We start from the raw sequence: 21,092 nt of genomic DNA, 5'->3' as shown, positions 1-21,092 counted from the left end.
AGGTGATGTCACAACCCTTTACAACACAAAACTTTTTATTTTCCAACTTCTAACATAATTTAGATGACTGTCAGATCTTACTTTTAGGAATTTAGGTAATGGCAAGTATAACAAATTCTAACATCCATATATGAAAGCAGAACAGGGTTCTACTATAGCTTTACAGAAGTGAGAAAGAAGTAGAGACTTAGCAGGAGGTGGTTTAGTTTTGCATCACTGCCATTTAGTTCTTCAGGTTTATGTTTCTCATTTTATCTGGCTTCTGAGTTATGCCTGACATTGTAGCATAAGGAAGGTTTATACAATTCTCAGAGCTTTTTCCTAAGTAATCTTTTAGAGACATGGATTTTCTTAATTGATTTTTTTTCACAATCCAGTTAGGATAATAAAATGGAGGCAGCAATTCTTTACCTGAAGACATGTCAACCTAGTGGCATTTGCCTTCAGATTAGGAATATAAAGTAGTAGGAGATTGATTAAAGCAAAATCTTGTATCCTTGCAAATGTTACCACTGTCATGTCCTTCTGAGTTCTGGTTTGTGTTGATATTGACCTTGGGTGCTTCAGTGGTACCTAAGTCAAAAAGAAAGGTGCTATTATTACTATTAATCAATACCTACAGAGGAGCTTCTGGGACCAATTATAATGTTATTCTAAAGGGACAATCAGGACTATCTGGAATAGAATAAATATTGGCAATATTATTTCGTGGGAAGGAAGGAAACACTGAGTGCTTAGCCCTCTATATCTAATTGAGATGTTGCTGCTGTAATAGATCCTGAAGTTGTCATTATTTTTCTCCTTTTTTTTCACTCCCTACCTGGAGGTCTTGTTTACAGAGAGTGATGTTTGATGAGAAGGTAACACCTGAAGTTGACACCAAAACATGTAATTTCATTCAGAATTGCTTATTTTGGCACAAAAATAAAAAATAGCTAATGCAATTTAAAAAATCTTTAGGATTCAAAGACAGGGGATGGGCAACAAAATGACTGTGATTATGGGGCTTGAGATTCATAGCTCACTTGTTATTTACTCTCTAGGATGCTAGTGGGATCCCAGAGCTATGTATTACTGGAATTTATGGGCAAATGGCAATGGAGCAACATGCTGACTTGTTGGAAATGTCTGTATTTACTGTGTTTTGATGGAAGACTCCATGGAAATAAATTTCCTAATTTGATTTGGTTTCTTTGATGCTAGCAGGTTCCTTGTGAGGTTATGCAAAGTAATTTTGTAGCTCCTGCTAGAGTGTACAGAATGGCTAGGTATGTTGGAATGTAAGAAATTAGTATTTTTAATCTTCTGCATTTGAGACTAAACATAGACAGCATAGGGGGAAAATGAGTTGTCTGTGAAGGTGTCCACCAGAGATTCTAGAAATCCAATCCTATTATGCCACATGTTCTTTTTGAGGCTTAGGAGCAATAAAGCAACAAATTTTTCTACTAAGTAAAGGTACATCCCCTTTTTGGGATGAATCCTGTTGAATCCTGCTCTTGAAATTCATGCACAACATAGTTTTGATTTATTACTACGCATTGGATACCTATCTGAGCTGACAGTGCTTGGTCAGAGATGAGAGGGAAAGACATAAGAAACAAAGCAAATACCCCTTGTTTTTCCTTTTTATATTTGCCTCACCTGGAATACTGAAAAAAAATATGGCATCAATAGGTGATCCAAAAACGAGACCACTGTAAGTCTGTTAAGGAAAATATTTGAGCTGCTGTGTACTTTTCATCTATTCACTCCTGCAGTTACAGCTGGATCACTGTTTAGATCCAGCTTGGTTTATACACAGCATAACTCAATTTGGTAGGGTTAAGTACTGAATTATATGCTGCCTAAATTACAGATACTTGCCATCCTTGTGTAGGTTTGATTTTTATTCATTACTGGATTGTACTTGTGGCATGTTCTTACTCTTTCCTGATTTATAATGGATCTCTTTATTGAATTATTGAGCAAAACCTTTAAATAAAACATCAAAGAATTCTCTTCTGCTATCAATTCTCCTATAGTCATTAGATGTATCTACCCTTAGGACCACTTTCCTCATCAGAATACTGACACTGCTAGAGTTATTGCTAAATGTACTGTGCACTAAAATGTTCATCCAATATAGCTTTTTTTTTCTTTTGAAAGTGAAATTATTTGCCTTATAAATAAGCAGAATTAGTTTGCTTCTTGTACAAGTATTTTCCACAGTAACTATTTTGTTCTTTCTGGCCACCTTAAATGTGCAATAGTTTTTATAGGTGAAGGAAAATGAAGTACTTGCAGAAAATGTAGTTAAATTGCTTCTTAAAAGTAATATCCATTATAGGAATTAAGAAAAAGACTGGAGTTTGTCTTCCAGCCATTGGTCATCTTCCATGTTCTGTGTATTGCATACTGCTTTCCTTGGTCTGTAGAGACACTGAATCCAGACTCTGAATTGTGATGATTTCTCAGCGATCCAGTTTCTGTGGAGGTCTAAACTTAAGCACAGGTCTTCTCATTGCCAGTTGTGTAAACTCTACTTGTTCATGCTGCTTTTATTTTATTTACTTATTTATATATTTTCATCTATTTTCCCATGCATTATGACTGACTTGACTTTATGCTTCTGATTTCTATTATACAATAACTTTATGCTGCCTTTGAGTTTCTTGTCGCTTCAATAGAAGCAGTAAGTCTGTCTTTTTGCCTGGAGGGGGATTAGTGTTTACTTTGCACATAACAAAACAAAGAGAAGGCACAAAACACTGTTTAGAACACCAAGAAATAATTTGTAGTGTAAGTTATATGCTTCAAGGATAGATGAGGCTAGTGGAAACAGCATTCAATTTCTGAAAGTAAAGCAGATGCCTAGATTCACAAAAAAAAAAAAAAAAGGGAAATTTGGAACAGCTTGGCTTTTTTTTTCCTTTTTTTTTTCTTTTTAATAAATGAAATACCAGAAGGAACATATATATTTATATTTAAATGTTTAATTTTTGTGTGCACTATTTAAATATATATTTTTGTCATGTGGCTATTTTCATGAATGCTAGAATAGTCTTGCTGGGATATCTGAGCTAGAGAGCCCTCCTACTGTGTCTTGTTACCCAATATATCTTAGTCCCTCAAATTCTAGCTAGATTGCTGTTAAAAGTCCCTCAAAGGGAAATAAGCAGAAAATAAGGGAAATAAGCAGAAAAACTTACTTAGGTGCTGATTTTAAAAGAGGTGGAAGGGACCACCTTTCACCATTAGCTAACACTTCTACAGGCAAGTTTTTAGTAGTGTTGGCGTGAGATAAGTTTTATTGAAGTTGAACATAATTTCAGTAAGTGCTTGGACAATTGATGAGCAAGCCGTTGAATGCAAAGACACAACCTCTAGACTTAGGAAGCCCCTGACCTGCATTTATGTGAAAGCTGGAAAAGGTATTGAGGGTATGATATAGCATTATCTCCTTACCCTGTTGTTCTGCCAGGAACAGGATACTGGCTAAGCAGTCCTTTGGTGTACGGCTGTAATATGTGCTCTTAATGCACCTTCTTGGATTTAGCACCACCCACGTGTCTGGGTAACAGAAGACTTTTCTTACTGCTTGGAGCTGTCAGTGTGTTTTCAGTTGAAACTCTCTGAGCTTTTGATTCTCAACTGACACTAGTTAAAACCAAAGTAAAGCAAGGTAGTCAAAGGCAGTTCAAGATGTATGCAAACAAACTTCAAACTGCATTATGAAGCCTGTGACAACCCCCTTCCTTTACTGCTTCTAACACCAAATCCTAACACCAGTGTTTCTTTGCTTTATGATCAAAATTATTTTATTTTTTTTGTCTCCAGGGCCCTAGATATGTCTCTATAAATTAGGTTTTTATCTGTATCAGATGCTCATGGCATTGCAGTCTCAAGTTTTCTATATTAATTGTCTAATGCTTTATATACGTAGCATTTCAAAGATGTTTTTTATGCTTCAGTTTGCAGCATTTCTGTGAGGCACATTCCCAAAGATAGCTTCTTGTCCCAGTTTGCCCAGCTGACTGTAAATCTTCCTTTACTGATGAAATTTCAGTAGGCTGCTCTCAGCAGCTCTTAGCTTTCTATCAGTTATTGCTTCTTCCCTGAGCTGTTGGGAGCTCCCAAATTATGCATTTGTCACTTCTGTTTCATTTGCAAGAGTCATTCATTTCTGCCTTTAATTCCTGTTCCAACTGGCAATGGGGATTGTGGCAGTCCCAGGCTGTGCTGCAGTACCTGACACTGTAGATCCATCTACTGAAACCTGAGTATCTTCAATCATGCTCAAAGATCTTTTTCTGTAGGTGGTTGTTTAGGTCACTTACCAGACTCTATCAGTGTATTTTCAGTCCTGCTGTTCCCTGATAGAAAGCTAAATCATGCAAAGGACATAGGAGACAGGGTTTTTGTTACCTTTTTGCTATGGGAACATGAAAACTTTTCCTTGGCCCACTTCTGGTCTTGCACAAATAATGTAGCTCTGTAGTCAACAGTGTGTCAGAAGATCCTGTTGCCTGTTGCATTGGGAGTTCAGGGCAGTGGTGCAGCCTGATTGCTGTACTCTGATAAAAGCTGTTCCCTCCTCTGACTAGTTTCACTGCAGCTGCTCTCCTCAGCCCTGTGAGGATTGCTGGCTTTGCAGCTTGGGCTACTTCAGGTTGGCTGAAGGTAAAACCATGTTTTGAGAACCATGTTTCAAACCTGAGAAGTTTATTTGCTGTATTTTGTGGAACACAATGTGACCACAAGAAAGGTAAATGTTCTGTGTGGTAGCTGTGAGATCATCTGAGCACATGAAGGTTTTATGTGTTCTAGAAAATAATCAAAAAGATGTAGCTGCTCTGTTATGAAGTGGGAAAAAGTGCCACAGCTACATACTGATGCATCTTTTCTTCTCATATGTACTATGCCTCACATGGGCATAGTATTTAGGAATTCAGCTCCATGTCTTTAATCAGATGTTCCCAGGTTTTCTTTTCTCATCCCTTTCCTCAAGCCACCTCATTTCCAGCTTTTCACAATTTGGACATAGTTTGATTCTGATTCAGAAATCTCAAAAAGGCTGGCATTCGTTGAGATGAAATAAGAGTTCAACAGGGAGATCAGTGATGAAACATTTCTAAAAGCAGGACCACTTGCAGAGGTGAGAGACAAAAGCTTTTCTGTCATTGTTACATGTAAGGATACTAGCAGGGAGTAGAGGAAGGGTAATGATTGTCAGTCCCCATCTTCCATACATCTGCTAAGAGCTGGGAAAGGGTTTTGTCTTGTCAACATCATCAGAGGATGCATGCATGCTACAAGAAATATGAATATTACACCAGAATTAAAAATGACAGCAAATCATAAATTGAATATGATTTAATGATGGAAACAAAAAAGAAAATGCTACTTCCTTTAAGGGATTGCAACAAGAGGAAAGCTGTTTGTAAGAGAGCAGACAGTGCTCATCTCTCTAAAACATGCTGTGATTCTCGGTGTTGTCCTGTTCAGGGCCAGGACCTGGACTCAACGATCCTTGTGGATCCTTTCCAAATCAAGATATTCTAGGATATTCACCACTAGGTGCTGTTGCTTAAGAAAGCAGGACCAAATGTGAGAACATGAACATGGCCTTAGGAAGTACAATCCATTATCCAGTGCTTCATTAGAGCAGGTTTCTTAGGAATGCTGTGTTTATTCTGTCAGTAGAGATTTATTTTTTTAAGGGAAGCTAAGTAAATGTCTATTAGTTGTCATTTGCTTAATTTTGTCTTGTAAGACAGAGATGGACAAAAGTGACTTTTACTGATTCTTTGAACTTGTATGGAAGCTAGATGTGATTTAATTTACCTTTTTGGGGAAACTCCCCTGGTTAAAAACATTTCAGCACCCTGCTGTCAGTGGTGTTCCTGTGGGTTACAGTCTGTATAACTGGATATATGGGTCAGATAGTCAAATTCACATATACACTTGGAGAGATATAATACCCCATTTTTCCACTTACCACAATAGCAGAAAATTCTGCGATAATTGTCCTGTGGAGAAGTGATAATTAGATAAAGAGAAGCATGATAATGTGCTGTTGTATAAAGGGGTTTTAAATGAGTACAGATGTATTGCTCCTAACCACTGAACCTATACTTTATGAAAATCATCACACACTTGATGCAAGGAGCACTTTCCTCATCTTATGCCATCTGTGCATCTGGCACAATATTACAGGAAGCTCATTTGTACATTCACTTGGGAGTGTATCCTTCCCATTAAGAAAAAAAAAAAGTGACTTTTCAATCATATCTTACAGTGAAAGATACTAGATTTCAAGCAGAGCCCTGTTGAGACGATTCACTTTTTTTCCATTTTATTTCTAGGGCTAGAGTTCTTTTTGCCAAAATATAGATGCTAAAATGCAGACACCAAAACCAAGAAGATAGTGTTGTTCACAATATTTTCAACTTCAGGGAAGATTTTAACTAAGCTTCTGTCCCAAAGTTAGATTTAAATTCCAGACTTAGAGATTTTCACACTGTAGGATGAAGACAACAGCAATCTATCCTTACCATGTGTTTATATTCTTTTCCTGCTGGGCTAGATAAAGCTTTGGCTTGTCCTAGCATAGTACTGCTGTTCCTGTATGAGTGAATGTAGCTTTGCAGGTGTATACCAAGCTCAGTCATGTGTCTTTGTCTTTGTATAGTCCTTCAACTCATGCTGCTATTTCCTTTTCCTGCATGGAATTTTGTACAAATGCTACAAAGACTTGATTATATTTCAAAATAGTCACTTTCTCAGCATCTCTTCCTGGATACTATGTGAATTAAAAGTAGATTCTTGTGATAGACCAAAGAATCAAAAGCAATGTCTGCTCAAGTAAACACAAGTTATCTTCATATTGGGGAATACCAATTTTAATCATCTTCACAATTGTTTCCCTGAAGTCAGAACCTAAACTTCTTCACTGACTTTCATTTAAGATGAAGCATTTTCTGTTTAGATGTTTGAGTCCATGGATGGAAGTAGCCCTCACCTCTATGCAAATATGTTTGGAAAACGTGTGATACTTTGCAGCAGATGCTTAGTACCTTTCCAAGATACAGTCATCATCAACTAATAAAAGTAGAAGCAACTATCACATAACCATTGCAGAGGCATGATGTTAGAAGTCTCCAGGATTTCTCTCTCTCTCTGGGCTGATATGAAACATGGGCAGGTATTGTCTCAATCTACCCAGTTCACTGGAACTCCTGCACTCTTGCTTGTCTCAGCTATGCCAAGTTTTGCAGTACATGGGGGCATTACACATGCTGGTGGATACTGTGCATCACCCCTTTCACCTCTGTGGGCAGTGTTTGATGTTGGAGGGTGCTGCTGGGTGGCCACAACTGGTGAATTGAAGGGAGGAAGCTGCTGTCCCACCTTCCATCCTGTCCCCATTCTTTCCACCAGAATATCCATAGACACCTCAGCTTGACTCCCTCCTCACTGCCCTGCTGAAGGAACCTGACTTGATAGTGGCCTTTCGGGTTTTCTTGATGTAAAGTAGGGAAGGTGAGAGGGAGTAGAGAGAAGGGGTGAGGATGAACATGGCAGAGGACAACTGTAAAGAGTACTTCAATACTGAAAATGTTAGTGCTTTAATTTGTTAATTACAGGATGTCATGAACTCTTTAAACTATAGGTTTGCTTAGATTTCATTGTTTGGGGGATACTTAAACTCTGATGAAATCCTGTAAGGGAAGAAAAGCTGTTTTGTTTTTTTGGTTGGTTTAGTTTTTTGTGTTTTTTCTTTTTTTAACTGAAAGATATTGCAATGCAAGAGAGAAAAATTGCTTGCTAGGAAAGATCTTCCCTTTCTGCATTTCCTAGCTCTTTGAACCTTAAAAGGTAAAGAGCAAAACCAATTTAATATACTAGAATTTAAGGAACAATACTGTTTCAAAAACCATATATCTGTTCAGCTTCTTTCCTCCCTTCCCCCCAAATCTCAATATGCAGATTATCAAAATGCCATAGGTGCCCCACACTTCCTTCACTTACAGTTTATGCTACATTCTAGCTAGATTGCTGTTAAAAGGTGTGCGCAGTCTTCTAATTTTATGGTTAGCAAATTTGTATCACCTTTGTAATCCCAACTGTCGTGCAATAACAATTCCTATGTAGGTTCAACTGGGAACTACAAATAATTTCTCCTAAGTTTACTACTAATAAGAATTATATCTTAAGGAATGAGAGAAAGCTTATTATAATAATTGTCTGCAGATGTGAAATGGAAAGCATTATAGAAATATATATCTGTAACACTCTACTAAACCAGAATCTCCCAGTGAGGGATACATAGTGATAAAGAAGCCCATACATTTCTCAGCTCAGAAATTAGTTTCTTAGTCTTTCACCATTCAAGGAAATCATATTCCAATCACTGCTCAAGTGATGTGAGTTTTCATACTTACAGTAATCTCCTGTATTGACAATATATCAAAAATAGTTCCCTGAAGAATAAGGCTAATTTTCTAGCCCAGTCAACCCTCACTTTGAAGTCTGGATTGGGATGGTGATGGAAAAGTTTCTCAAAGTTTGAGGTACTGAACCTTAAAGTATTCTTTATTCTTCCAGTATAATGATGGCAAATCTACCCTCTCTCATTTCAATGTTTTGAATAAGTCCCTAAAGCAGAAATCAGCAGTTTCATGTTGCTGTGCTTGCCTCTTTCAGTGTCTTTCCCTTCTAGATTTTGTGCAACTACCATTAGTTCTACATGACATCCTATTTCAGGCTTTTGATTGATCTTACAGAAGTGAAACTTAGCAAGACCTTTCAATCACAGAAATACATTTCTTTTACGTGCTTAACAGGCTCTTGCTAAAGTTGCTTAATGAATTACATCCAATGTTTGAAGAAGAAAAGTATGCAGGCTTGGGCAGGCCCTGCAATACTGAAAAGCAGGGAATATGCCCTTTAGAAATCAGGACAGTGATGGCTGTACCCTTTTCCCACTTGAGAGGGTTCTGAAGCCCCTTCCTGGCTCTCCTGAATGTGCTGAGTCTTCATCTTCTCCTGCTGTGCTCAGCACAGCTCTGGCTCTGACGCAGCAGCAGTGTGGAAATGTCTGCAGGGGCTGGACTGCTGGGGTATCCTTGCTGCCTGCACTGGGGAAGTGGATCAGAAGCAGTGTTGTGGTCTTTGTGATGATTTTCTTTGTCTCTGCTGGACATTGTCCTGTTCTGCTCTAACTTCTCCACAAAATATTCAGTTGTTTGCATTCACTGAGGGACAGTGTCTTCAGATATAATACAGAAACAAATAATGTGGTCTTATAAATCATCTCCTCTAAATATTGAGTTTGTTTTTTAGGAAAGTGAATGGCACCACAAGCCTAGCTGTGTGTGTTTGAAGTTACTCTCTTTTCCCTTTTCAAGATGGAAATTGTCATTCTCTTCATAACTGGCGTACCCCTCTCCATATTGCCTCACATTGCTTTCTCTCCATATTGCCTCGCATTGCTTTCACAATGGCTTCTAAGTGCCCATAATTAAAGGTCACTGTTGTGGACTGCTCTACAGCTCAAGAAGAAGTATAACAAGTGCCACTCATACGTTGGAGTGAGGAGTACTGGGGGACACTGTGTTGCTTTGATTGACTGAACTTCTCACATGAGCACTACGTTTATCCTTCTAGCTCTGTGTGAGTCTGTGTCTATCTTGGTACTGTACTTTCAGTGAAGGAAACTGAGAGGAACTCAAACAGAAGAAACCACCATGGTCACTTTAGGAATAAATAAATAAAATTTAGATTAGTCCACATCATTAGCAGATCAAAAGGTATCTGCTGTCACTCTCCTGTGAAGTTCATGACTCTCAAGATTTGGAGACACACAGATATATACTCAGGGAGAAGTTACCTTCTTTACTATGATGCTCTCTGAAGCACCCTGAAACCTTAAGCTCTACCAATAGAAATAATTCTTTTTGTCAAATCTCACTTAAATGCAGACTAGAGTAAGTCAGTATGGATAGCATTTGGGCTGTGTTCTTTGCTTAGTGTTTCTGTGGTTTCACTGAAAAGCACATTGGCTATGCAAACCCAAAAGATGCTCCAGCTTCACAAATAGATGGATTCTTAGTTGGGTAAAGAAATGCTAACTCTCATGACTTCCAGTTCAAGCAATAAGGTGAAAAACAAGGCTGTCAAGCTGGATGAATTAAGTCACTTGTAGTAGGATGCTGAAGGCACTACCTTGCCAACTTCTGACAGCAGCTCTTTTACTGGCTGCAACTAAGATTCTGCCATAGAAAATCTATACACTAGCTCTTATTTCCATCTTTTGTATATATGTATGGGAATCTAAAATTGAGAGACCTGTGAATGATTCATGAAAATACATGATATTTGAATGAGCAACAACAACAAAAAAATAGGGGACTCTAGGACTATCTTCAAATTAGCAAAACAACAGCAGTGTCTGGGATATGTTATTGGGGACAATTGTACTACACAGATGGATCACACTTTTTGGACCACTGAGAAGAATGAACAAGCTGACAACATGAACATGCTTTACAAAGGAACTGAAAGTGTAGGAAAGAGACAGTCTCATAATTCTGCTTTTGGGGGATCAAATTGCCTAATTACAGCCCAAAGTGCTGAACCTGATAACATTGGGATAATTGTGTGGGCTGCAGAGCTGTGTAAAGGCAACACTTCTCTACTACTCTTTTCAGGGGGAAAAATATTAGTGTATCTGTCTCTGGTTGTGGAAGTATCCAGAAGTTAGCATGGCTTTTAAAGAGAATATATATCACTTGCTGTGAGATTCAGAATCCTTGTGTTCAGCCTGAAATGGCTTTGTGGGGAGTAAAAATTTAATGCACTTAACTGCATAAAATGATATGCACACTGACCACCTCGGTTCTGCTTTAGTCTAGTCAAAATCAATTTGCAAAATGATGCTTGGAGCTAGTTTGAATGAATGATGTAATTTCCACTGCTTGAAAAGTATTACTGAACCTGTATGGTAACAGGACTTGATCATACCTGTGCTATATTCTTCACAGGCATTATTTTACCTGCATAGGCCTCTGCAGGCTGGTACCCCTGTATGTTACATACCTCAGACTTTAAAGTCTATATGGAAAAAGGAATAGGGGAAAAAATACTTTAAACCCACTGAAAACTCCCTCTAAATCCATCCTCACCTTCCTTACCTGAAAGCACAGTGCTTGCTGCAGAGGCTGACAGGGGGAGCAGGGGCAAAGAGAAGGGGCAGAGTTGTCCTGGAGCAGCTCTCTTGTACATGGTCCATGTAGATGATACAAGTCCACCAAAATCAATTATTCTGAGAATGAGACATCTTTAGATGTAGAGAAAAGAAGTAATAATGGGGAGAAAAAGTGTGAAAGAAGGACAAGGGAGATAAGACTAAGGAGTCACTGACCTAAGAATGTACATAGTCCAGCTGTGGTTTTTCATAAGACCAGTAAGTTCCAGGTAAAGGCATTTCAGACCTCATTATTATCCTAGTGTCAAGGCAAGTGTTACCTTCTCCTCCCCTCCAAAAGAACAAGGATTGCTATAATCTTATCCAGAATACTGTAAGAAAGCTTTTCTTGCTCTAAGTTAGTGCATTGTTAATAGTAAGTTACGGAACTTAATTGGCAGATCTTAATAATGCAGCAGTCCCAGTGCTTCTATTTGCTATAATTTAAAGGCTGGTATACTGTGCCTGTTGTAGTAAACATTTGTAAAATGGATGGACTTCACAGACCTGGTGCTGTGCTCTCAGACTATATTGACTGTTGGAATTAAGTACAGAGAAAAAACTATTAAATGTTCACAGTCAAGAAAAGTGCAACAGGCTTCCAGAAGTCTTTCAGAAACTGTGATTTTTAAGTTAGATAAGCATGTAGCACCTGAAGGAGCAGAATCACTCCTAAATTGTGGTTGTTTATCTTAAAAATTATTCAAATGGTGTTATGGAGATTCTCATTGGAAGTCAGAAGGATTTCTAAAACGAGCATTTCTGCTGTGAACAGAGAAAGGAGAGAAAAACAACACCAAGTATGAAAATACAGTCTGGAGAATGAATGAATGAATGAATGAATGAATGAATGAATGAATGAATGAATGAATGAGGAATTGATCTGTCTTATTTTTCTTTTGCCCTGTGGATGACCAGAGTTACAGGTTAGCTTGCAACACTTTGATCCCAGGGTTGACAGTTATATCCTTGGTGATTTCTAGTCTTGTGCATAGTAATTTTTTGATCAAGTATAAGCCGTTGAGCTAATGGGTTGATACACAAGAAGAAGGGAGGTCATCTTTCTGGGGTTTTTTTGTTGGTTCTTCACAGCTTGTGACAGGAAAAAAACAAGGGTTTGAAATTAAGACTGTATAAAAATGAGGAAGAAGATATCATCACAGAGTGACAGTTATAATGATACCCTTAATGATATCCATGATAATGATTCAGGATCTTGGAAACATTCAAAATAAGTGTTATGTTTTCCCATCACATAACCCATTTTCAGCAAATGAGAATTAAAATATACAGATAAATACATTATCACATCTAGGACATGAAATCAAGAAAGATTGGAAAACATTTCTGGGTCATACTCATGTGGATGTGTTCATGCTGCTCAGTTCCTTCCCAGAAAGGCTGTGCTGTTACATGTGGGAAGGGAAACAGCAAACAGATGTTTTCCATCTGACCCTGTAGACAAGCACAAGGTTAGATGACATGAGAGCAGGAAAAAGCAGTGTTTCCTAATGGGGTAATGGCATAATGATATCTTGCTTTGATCAGAAAGGTGTACTAGCATTCCTGGCCCTAGGAGCATTGAGTGCCAAATGTTGTTAGATACTAAGTGAATACACTGTGTGCCATCTGGAACATGGGCTTTAGGAAAGGAGACACTGAGCTGCTGTAAGCTGCTACCATGGTGTTGCTGAAGTCTTGGGGCAGGTAAAGTTTACACTGGCTGATGATCTGCCTGGGTTCATTATGGTGGAGGGGATGTCTAGGATTTCATTTTCTAGGTACTTTCACCGTACCCGTCTCCTTTTCCCCTTAAGAGTCAGTCAAAACAAAGCCTATTTTAAAAGAAATGAATGTAGAAAATGTGAAACATAAGGATCTTTTACAAAGCGTCTTTTACAGTGCTGGGGACATAAAACAGGGCAGTGGAAGATAAGCCATTATGTATGTTGAGGAAGCCTAAGAATAAAGATTATAGGCAAACAGTCTACCTTTCTTTACAAGGCCTTGATTTACATCCCTGAAATCTCAAATTTAGCTATTACAATGAAGTCCTGTTGCACACAGAGCTGCCTTTTTATCACCACTTAAAATCTAATTAATCCGTATTGAAGCACAAAGATTTCTGTTGTGTTTTAGGGTGAGGGGTCATAGAGCCCTCTTTGTTCATCCTCAGGCTTGTAATCATCAGGCATTGGGATATAATTTTACCAAGCAAATTGGAAGGTAACAGATCAAATCCTTATCGGAAAGCCTAACTCATGGTTTAGTGAAGTCCTTCATCCTTTATGTGAAACTTTATATTCATGAAGAACAAAAAAGTGTTTCAGAGCTTGCAAAGGGTTAATAGCAAGGGCTTATATTTGGGGCAGCAGAGACCTAAAATCACCACAGCTTCCACCATCACTCAAGGTAGCAGTTGATACAGAACTGCTGGGGAGACCTTTCTCCTCAAGCTATCAGGACTCTGCTCTTACAATGGCCTTAGTCTATCAACCAGTGATGCAATTAAGTGGCATATTGGTGTCTCTGTTGGGATGGGTCCTCTCCTGTCTCACCACCTATCTACCCCAGTGGAAAAACCTTAACTTGGAACTAAATGAACTGGAGATCTGGACCATGGGACTCTGGCAAGCTTGTGTTGTCCAGGAAGAAGGTGGAATGCAATGCAAGGACTTTGATTCTTTCCTAGCTTTGCCTCCAGAGCTCAGGATTTCTAGGATTTTGATGTTTTTTTCCAATGGATCAGGGCTTTTGGGCCTTTTGCTCTCAGGATTTGGGTTGGACTGTATGAAAATTGGTGAAAGACAACAGGAGCAAAAGAAACGGTTGTTGCTGTTTGGAGGAATGCTCTTCTGGATATCGGGGATTACAGCTATTGTCCCAGTTTCCTGGGTTGCCCATTCCACAGTCCAGGAGTTTTGGGATGAGAATATACCAGATATTGTTCCCAGGTGGGATTTTGGGGAAGCATTGTTTGTTGGCTGGCTTGCTGGATTTTGTCTTATATTAGGAGGATCCCTACTTAATTGCACAATCTGTTCTACTGATGTCCATTCGTCTTCGGTCCATTATGCAGTAGCAGAACAGCAGGATCAGTGTCAACGCTTGGAAACTGAAACAAGGCCTTAAAATGTGAGGTTTTAAGCAGTACAGCAATACTGCCCTATCTTTTCCAAACCCTAGTGCAAGCCAGAAGCTTGTTCTGGTAGTAATTCAAAGGACTCCTTGTTATCCAGCTGATTTCCTAAATTTATGTCTGTTTTCTCCATCAACTGATATTGGAAGGTGGTGTGTTTTCTCACCTGTGGAACTGCTTAAAACTGTTTCGCAGTAAAGTGTTCACAGACTGCACAGAAAAGGTGCTTTTGCTTTCATAACTGCACTGTAAAATCCTGAAAATGAATATGCATGTTCTCTTACAGCTTGGATTTTAACCAAAATGTGCTTCCTTTTTATGTAACCAATGAAATAAGCCCCAAAGTTTGATTCCCTGTTGCAATTTTCCAGTTGACTGATGCAGTGACAGATGAACTTGGAGATTTCCGATCCTAAACAGTCTTAATACCTGCATTGCATCTAATGTTTTTTTCTGTGTATTTGGAAATAGTAGTAAGTTTTACAAGATTTATAGTAGAAGCAAGCTTAGTAAGCTCTGAAATTGCAGCAAGCTTTGCAATTATCTTTTTGTGCATGGTGTGTGATGGTGTGGGTCCTTATATGCAGCAAGCTGTATTTTTCCAGTCTGCCACATTAAACTGCCCATACAAATTATCTAAGTGTTTCTGGCATCTGCATACTTAATGCACCAAAAATAGGCTGAGAAATGCTGCTTTAAAAACCAGTGTAGCTATCTTCCTCTGACACAGTCAGTCATTATGCATCCTATCCAAGGTCCCTTAAGTTCAATTCAACATGTTTGGAACATGTTGCTGTATATCTGACATTAAACATATGACATTTAACTGGCCATAAAGCAGACAGTATAATTTGCCTAAGTGGAAGTTCATCAATGTGATATTAGAACTTAAAAACAAACTGTGAGATGCCAAAATCAGCAAAACTGCTGTAATGCTTTAGCTGATGGAAAACCGAGTGTATGTTTTTCTTAAAAAAAACAAACCAAAAACTAATGAAAAGTGAGCCCAAATGTGGCCACACCACTCCTTTACCACACCACTTCCCAGTCCTCCAACACTGCACATGGAACCAGGCAACACAAAGCAGGAGGGAGGGGAGAAGTATTTCATGCTTCATAGAGCATTGCTTTAACTTGTGCTTATGTATGACTGAGCTGAACATGCCTGCAAAACCAATGGTTTGGTGCTTCTATGACTGCACAAAATGAACTTGGCAAACAGACACAGGCTACTGTTAGCTGGATTTCTGTTGTCTGTGCTAGGAAGGATTTCAACTGGCACCTGTAATTACTTACCAGGCTGGAAAAATCTCAACTTAGACAAAAATGCACCAGAGCTTTGGAGCACAAGACTCTGGCAAGTGATGTAGGAACACAGTGTAAAGGTTTTTATTCTTTCCTAGAATTCAAGATTTCCATGATTTTAGTAGCTACATAAAATGGACTAGGACTTCTGAGCCTTGTGATCTCCAGTCCTGGTTTGGACTGCCTAAAGATGGAGGATTCAGTGCAGAAGATAAAAAATACTCTTCCTACTTGGAGGAATACTCCAGGTGTTGTCTGGAGATGCTGTCCCTTGCTTACACTGTAATCCAGAAGATTTGGAATGATGGCAGCCCAAATATTCTGTCCAGATAGGAAATAAGGGATGCAGTGTACAGTGCTCGGTTTGGTGGATTTTTTCTAACTCTAGGGAGATCTCTCCTCCTCTCCACAACCTGCTTGTCATCTGACCATCACTTGTGAGAGCAGTGTGCAATGGAAGATATACAAGATGCCCATCAGCATGTGGAAATTGGAAATGGAAGACTTAAAAAAGGGCAGGTATCGGGTTTTCTGACTTCTTTCTTGCATTACAGTAAGAGGGAATGACCTGCTGAACAGACAGGTTACTGTTTACAAGAGCTGGGTGGGATTCTTTCTTACTGAGTAGTTCCTTTAATCACTACTTACTTCCACTTTTAATTAATTTTAATTGATGAGCTATGGCAATCTAAACCATCTAATCTAATACCATAAACTGTATTTCTCCCAAGTCTGATCAATGGCAGATTTTGTTGTTGTGGTACGACTTGGGGGAGTGAGTATAAAAATTTTAATCTCTAGGCCTGCATGGACCATATTTTAAATGGCAGAACTACTGGGGCTGCTTTAGACAATGGTCTTTTTTTTACAAAAGAATATTAGGTGAGGTCTGAAAGAGTTTGTAGCACCAGTTCACCATGCATTACAGAAACCTAATGCAGTTCAACCTTGAATGAAGTTTGCTGGGCCTGTATCACTTACAGTAAACTAAATGTTTGCAGACCTTATGTAATGTAATGCAAGACTTTCCATCATGAGAGAGAATATCAGCACCTCTATCCCTGCCCAGTCTCTGTCTCTAAGGAAAAACAGTATTTCTGGGCAATTATGAGCTGTTGTCTGGAGGAGACTCGACCATGTTCATTGCTGGTGCAGTTCTTACTTCATGAATGTGAAAAACTAACTTCAAGTATATGAATTAGTTTCCATATAACTTATCCTTAGAGTTGCCACTGATTGATGTGAACTATAAATTGCCATGATTTTACATTGGCAAAGCTGTAGCGGCCATCTGTTTCTGCAAAGACCATATAAAGACACAAAGAGCAATAAAAGAATTAAATAACACACTGGTCTGGAAAAGAGCTTTGTTAAAAAAAATGTATTTTCCAATCACTGAAACACATGAAAAGTGCAGAGACAAATTAATCTATGTAATGGGCTTGCATACTCTTACAGACAAAATTAGAACAGAAACACATTCAGAATATAACCTGATTAAATATTTAGTTCAGTCCTGAGCATTCAATATTTAATACAGTATAAACATAGCAATAGTAAAAAGAAAAATAATCTTAAAATTATTTCATTTGTGTTCTATTACAATTTCTGCTAAATTTTGCTCATTTGGCTAAATATTCTTGTACCAGTAATATTTACATTTTGATATATGCAACTGCAGTGACATTGGTACCTGGCAATAGAATTAATTACATTCGCTATACCCTGCTGTGCAGGGTAAATTTCACTTCAGGAGTAATATTTATCACTTTAAACTTATGGGAGTTTATTTATATGTATTGTTTTAGCTTATTCTATTGAGTGTTTCAAGTGTGACATGCTGAATTAGTAAAAAAAACCCCAAACTCCAAACCCAGAATTGTTAAAAGCTGCCTATAAATATGTTCAACTTTACCATTCTGGAAAATGAAGAGTATGACTATATCTAAGTCTCTTGTTTTTAAAGGAGTTTTGTAAGCTGAAGCCAGCAATACTTAAGTTTTGACTTCACCTTATGCTTACAAATCAGACAATAATACTTTTTTTTTTTTTTAAATTATTCAACATTTGAGGAAAAACAGCTAACTGGGCAAGAATTTAGACGCCTCTATGTATTTTTCACAATAGCATTCTTAATGACATATATTTTTATGGCCAGAACTGAACTATATTAAACAGAACATAAATAAGACTGTAAATAAATAAAAGAAAAATCATAAAGTAGACCTCTAAACATCATTCTACAAACACCTTATATAATCAAATTGAGAAGCTGAAACTGTCAACCTTCATTTCACCTCTACATTAAATAATTCCAGATTCTTTTTTAAACTGACCTTTCAAACATGAATATTATCTCAAACCCAAGACACAAAAAACAAATGGGGCATTTATAAAGGATGTTTGATCAGTCATCTTGCTCAAAATAGCATGTTTGGCTTTATATTTTAGTGAACTGCTGTATTTGTGCATAAGAAAACCCTTGGGTGTTACACAGACCTGTCATTACAGAACTGTCACTTGGAATCTAAGACAGCTGCTACCATACTGTGGTTATATTGTTTCCATTTGCTGACTAAATAATTATATCATTTCTGAAAAATGAAGTCCATGCAATGTGGCTTGTTGTTTGGAGAAGAAAACTGTAGCCAGTGAATGAAATACATCTGAGTGCAACACACTAAGCAGAATATGAAATATTTCTGTTCTCTGCAATATCCACCTACTTACACAGTACCTACAGAAGATGATCCCAACTGCTTTACCAAGCCAGGACTGCTTGAACACCTACATCCAATGTTCTGAACTTCTAATGTAAGGCATCCAAGTTGCCTTCTGATGAAGCAGCCTGCTAGGAAGAAGCATGTAAACCATATTTGAAACAAGTCGTTCACATATATTCATTAAACCTGTGCACCCCCAATTGCATACAGGGTCAATTGTAAATTTTAAAAATTGTTATTTATTGTACCAAAATTTGTGCAGAGGTCTAGTAAGGAGCTTTTCTTTTTCAGAAGGGGTTTACCTTACCAACAGGACTTCTGATATCTGAGTTAGCATGTGAGATATTTTTTTTCTGGTATAAATACTTTAATGAAGCATCCTCAGATCTGTAAACCTAGCGCACTCCTTCATGTATTCCTAGCTGGTAACCAGACAGCCCCCCAGGACAAATGATTAACAGAGAAAAACTCTGTTTCAAGAGCACAGTGGGTATAACTATTTAAATTTCAATGTTAGTATTATGAATTTGATTCATCTTGTTCAGAAAGCAGTTGCCCCTTTTGGTAGTCTCAAAGTAAGTTTTTAGGGTTACTTGTCTGCCTTGCTTTTCTCACTCTCCCGCAGATGCAAGAAACCTTTTAGTGCAGGTTAAAGTACTGTACATTCACAAAACTAAACTCTGAATTCCATATCTTCCTACAAAGTATTAAAAAACAAAACCAGAAAAAAATTATTTTCAAAAACAAAATTACATTGTGGGTGATGAATCTAATCAGCAGCTGTTGTGAGGCAGCCTGGATGTTTTGGAAAGGAGCTTATGCTTGTGGTTAACTTTAAACTATAAAAGTTACACTCTTGTACAAAAGTACTGCATGGCAGAACAGCCATTTTCACAGTCTGCTCACATGAAAATAGTGAAAAGATAAGAAATTGTCTGTTGAACATAATTTTTCTCAACACAGTGCAGTTCAACAGGATACATGCTTAGTACTGCCTTTGTTCCTTTGTTCCATCTTTACAAAATAAAAACAGATGCGATACACACAAACTGTACAAAATCAGCATCAGTATACCAAAATTATTCTACTTTGGTTTTCTCTTTGTTGGGTTTTTTTGCAATTTTTTAAGCTTACAACAGTTAAGTTCACTATACTTTACAAATAAACATATCAATAGTGACTGTAAAATAGAAGATCCTTGAAAGCACGTTACTGGAACTACCAAGCTCATCTGAAAAGAGATGAATAAGTGGAAAAACACTTCAATGAAAATGCATAATTATACATCATCAGCTGGAAGGGCTGGTATACTGATCTTTGCTCTTGTGAAGTATGCTATCTTCTCCCTGAAATTAGAAAAGAAAGCAAGGGATTTTTTTACCATTTGTGGCATAACTCCAATGTCATCTGCTGTAGAGTTGCTAATACTAGAGCATAGTTCTTTAAAACACAGGTTTGGAAAATACACAGAAAATTTATTTACAACAAATGTGGCATTCTGACAAAATTACCTTCTCACACAGATTTATGTTAAAAACAAGTTCCAATTTTCAACGAGAAATAATACCAGTATTTCATTAATAGCTGCAATGAGAAGACTGAAATATTGTTCCAGTCACAGAATTTCCAAAGGTGGCATTTTCAGCAGGGGGATGAGAAGGCAAAATAAATCATTTTACCCTGACATGGGAAAAGGGCAAGGGGGGAATAGTTGTGTCTGGTCAAGACTCAGAGAAGCAGAATTATCAACCAGTTCTCCTGTTGCTTCCCCTGTGCTGTTACCCTTTCTGTCACCTATGAACCAAAACATCACTGAAGCGTAACAAGTTTATACAGGCTTGCCTAGCAGCAGGCTAGAAAGCAGAAGAGAAGTACTGGGAGCTTAAAAATTAAAGCTCAGAAGAGTCATTCTTCTTGAAAGCTTTAAAAATCTCTCAGTGATTAGTCTGAGGCCACAGAACTGTAATAATTCCAACTAGCGGGGCACGTACAATTCAGCCTCCAAAGGTAAGTATTCATCCAGAAGACTAAACCATGTTTTCCACTGGTGAAGATTGAGTTGCCATGAAAAACAGTAGCTCAGAGCAAAATCAACCTAAACTGACTTTCTAGTTGTGTGATGACTAGAAAAGAAAGGAAAATGGAGCCTTTTGATACCCTTCTTGCAGGGGAATGGAGTTTTAGGCACTATTACACATTCCTGTAGATTTAGGCAGTAGTCTGTCTGCTAAATGACACTGATTAAATGTCCCTGTTAAAGACCAGCACCAACCAAAACTCTTTCTCAAGACATGCACAGAAAATGAAATCTTCAGGATGCTCTGAATTTCAAACTGAAGAAAGATAACTCAGCTGTAACACAGCTTAACTTAAGAACCCCTTTCCTTTCTCTCTTGCTTTGATTCTGCATCACTTACAGCTATGGTTTGCAATACATGCTGCCTCACAGGCCCCTACTTGCTTATAGATTGCTCCATAAGATGGTTAAAAAAAAGTCTCACATGTATTAGCAGCTGACTTAAATTTCCTATAAAGGAATCCAAAATTCAAACTTTAAAAATGTGAATTAACTGACAAAACAAACCAAATTAACTTGCAGTACTATTTCTACGTGCAAGAACAAGCATTGCATTTTTCAACCAACAGATGTATATTTATTCTTATATAGAAGTGTGGCCTCCAGGCTGCAAACCCT

General features: G+C 37.9%; 2 protein-coding genes, 1 long non-coding RNA gene and 1 pseudogene across 7 annotated transcripts in view; 3 read left to right on the top strand and 1 right to left on the bottom strand.

Annotated features, from left to right (window-relative positions):
- LOC107203064 overlaps positions 1-21,092 on the top strand; it is a 57,700-nt gene that overhangs the window by 24,872 nt on the left and 11,736 nt on the right. The gene's annotated exons all lie outside the window — the stretch shown is intronic.
- On the top strand, positions 12,580-14,374 carry LOC107203062 (claudin-22-like). Its single transcript, XM_015624434.2, has one exon. The coding sequence runs from the start codon at positions 13,709-13,711 to the stop codon at positions 14,360-14,362; it is 654 nt and encodes a 217-aa protein (XP_015479920.1). The 5' UTR covers positions 12,580-13,708; the 3' UTR covers positions 14,363-14,374.
- LOC117243683 lies at positions 15,569-16,137 on the top strand (annotated as a pseudogene).
- Positions 17,028-21,092, bottom strand: part of WWC2 (WW and C2 domain containing 2) — a 95,050-nt gene continuing 90,985 nt past the window's right edge. For all 3 annotated transcript variants that reach the window (XM_015624429.3, XM_015624432.3, XM_015624433.3), the window contains one exon: positions 17,028-19,743. In XM_015624429.3, coding sequence (XP_015479915.1) covers positions 19,677-19,743 — 67 coding nt within the window. In that variant the 3' untranslated portion in view covers positions 17,028-19,676. The remainder of the gene's footprint in view (positions 19,744-21,092) is intronic.

Source organism: Parus major, chromosome 4 (assembly GCF_001522545.3).
Source record: "Parus major isolate Abel chromosome 4, Parus_major1.1, whole genome shotgun sequence".
Classification (NCBI taxonomy): domain Eukaryota; kingdom Metazoa; phylum Chordata; class Aves; order Passeriformes; family Paridae; genus Parus; species Parus major.
This window is presented reverse-complemented; position numbering and strand designations above follow the sequence as displayed.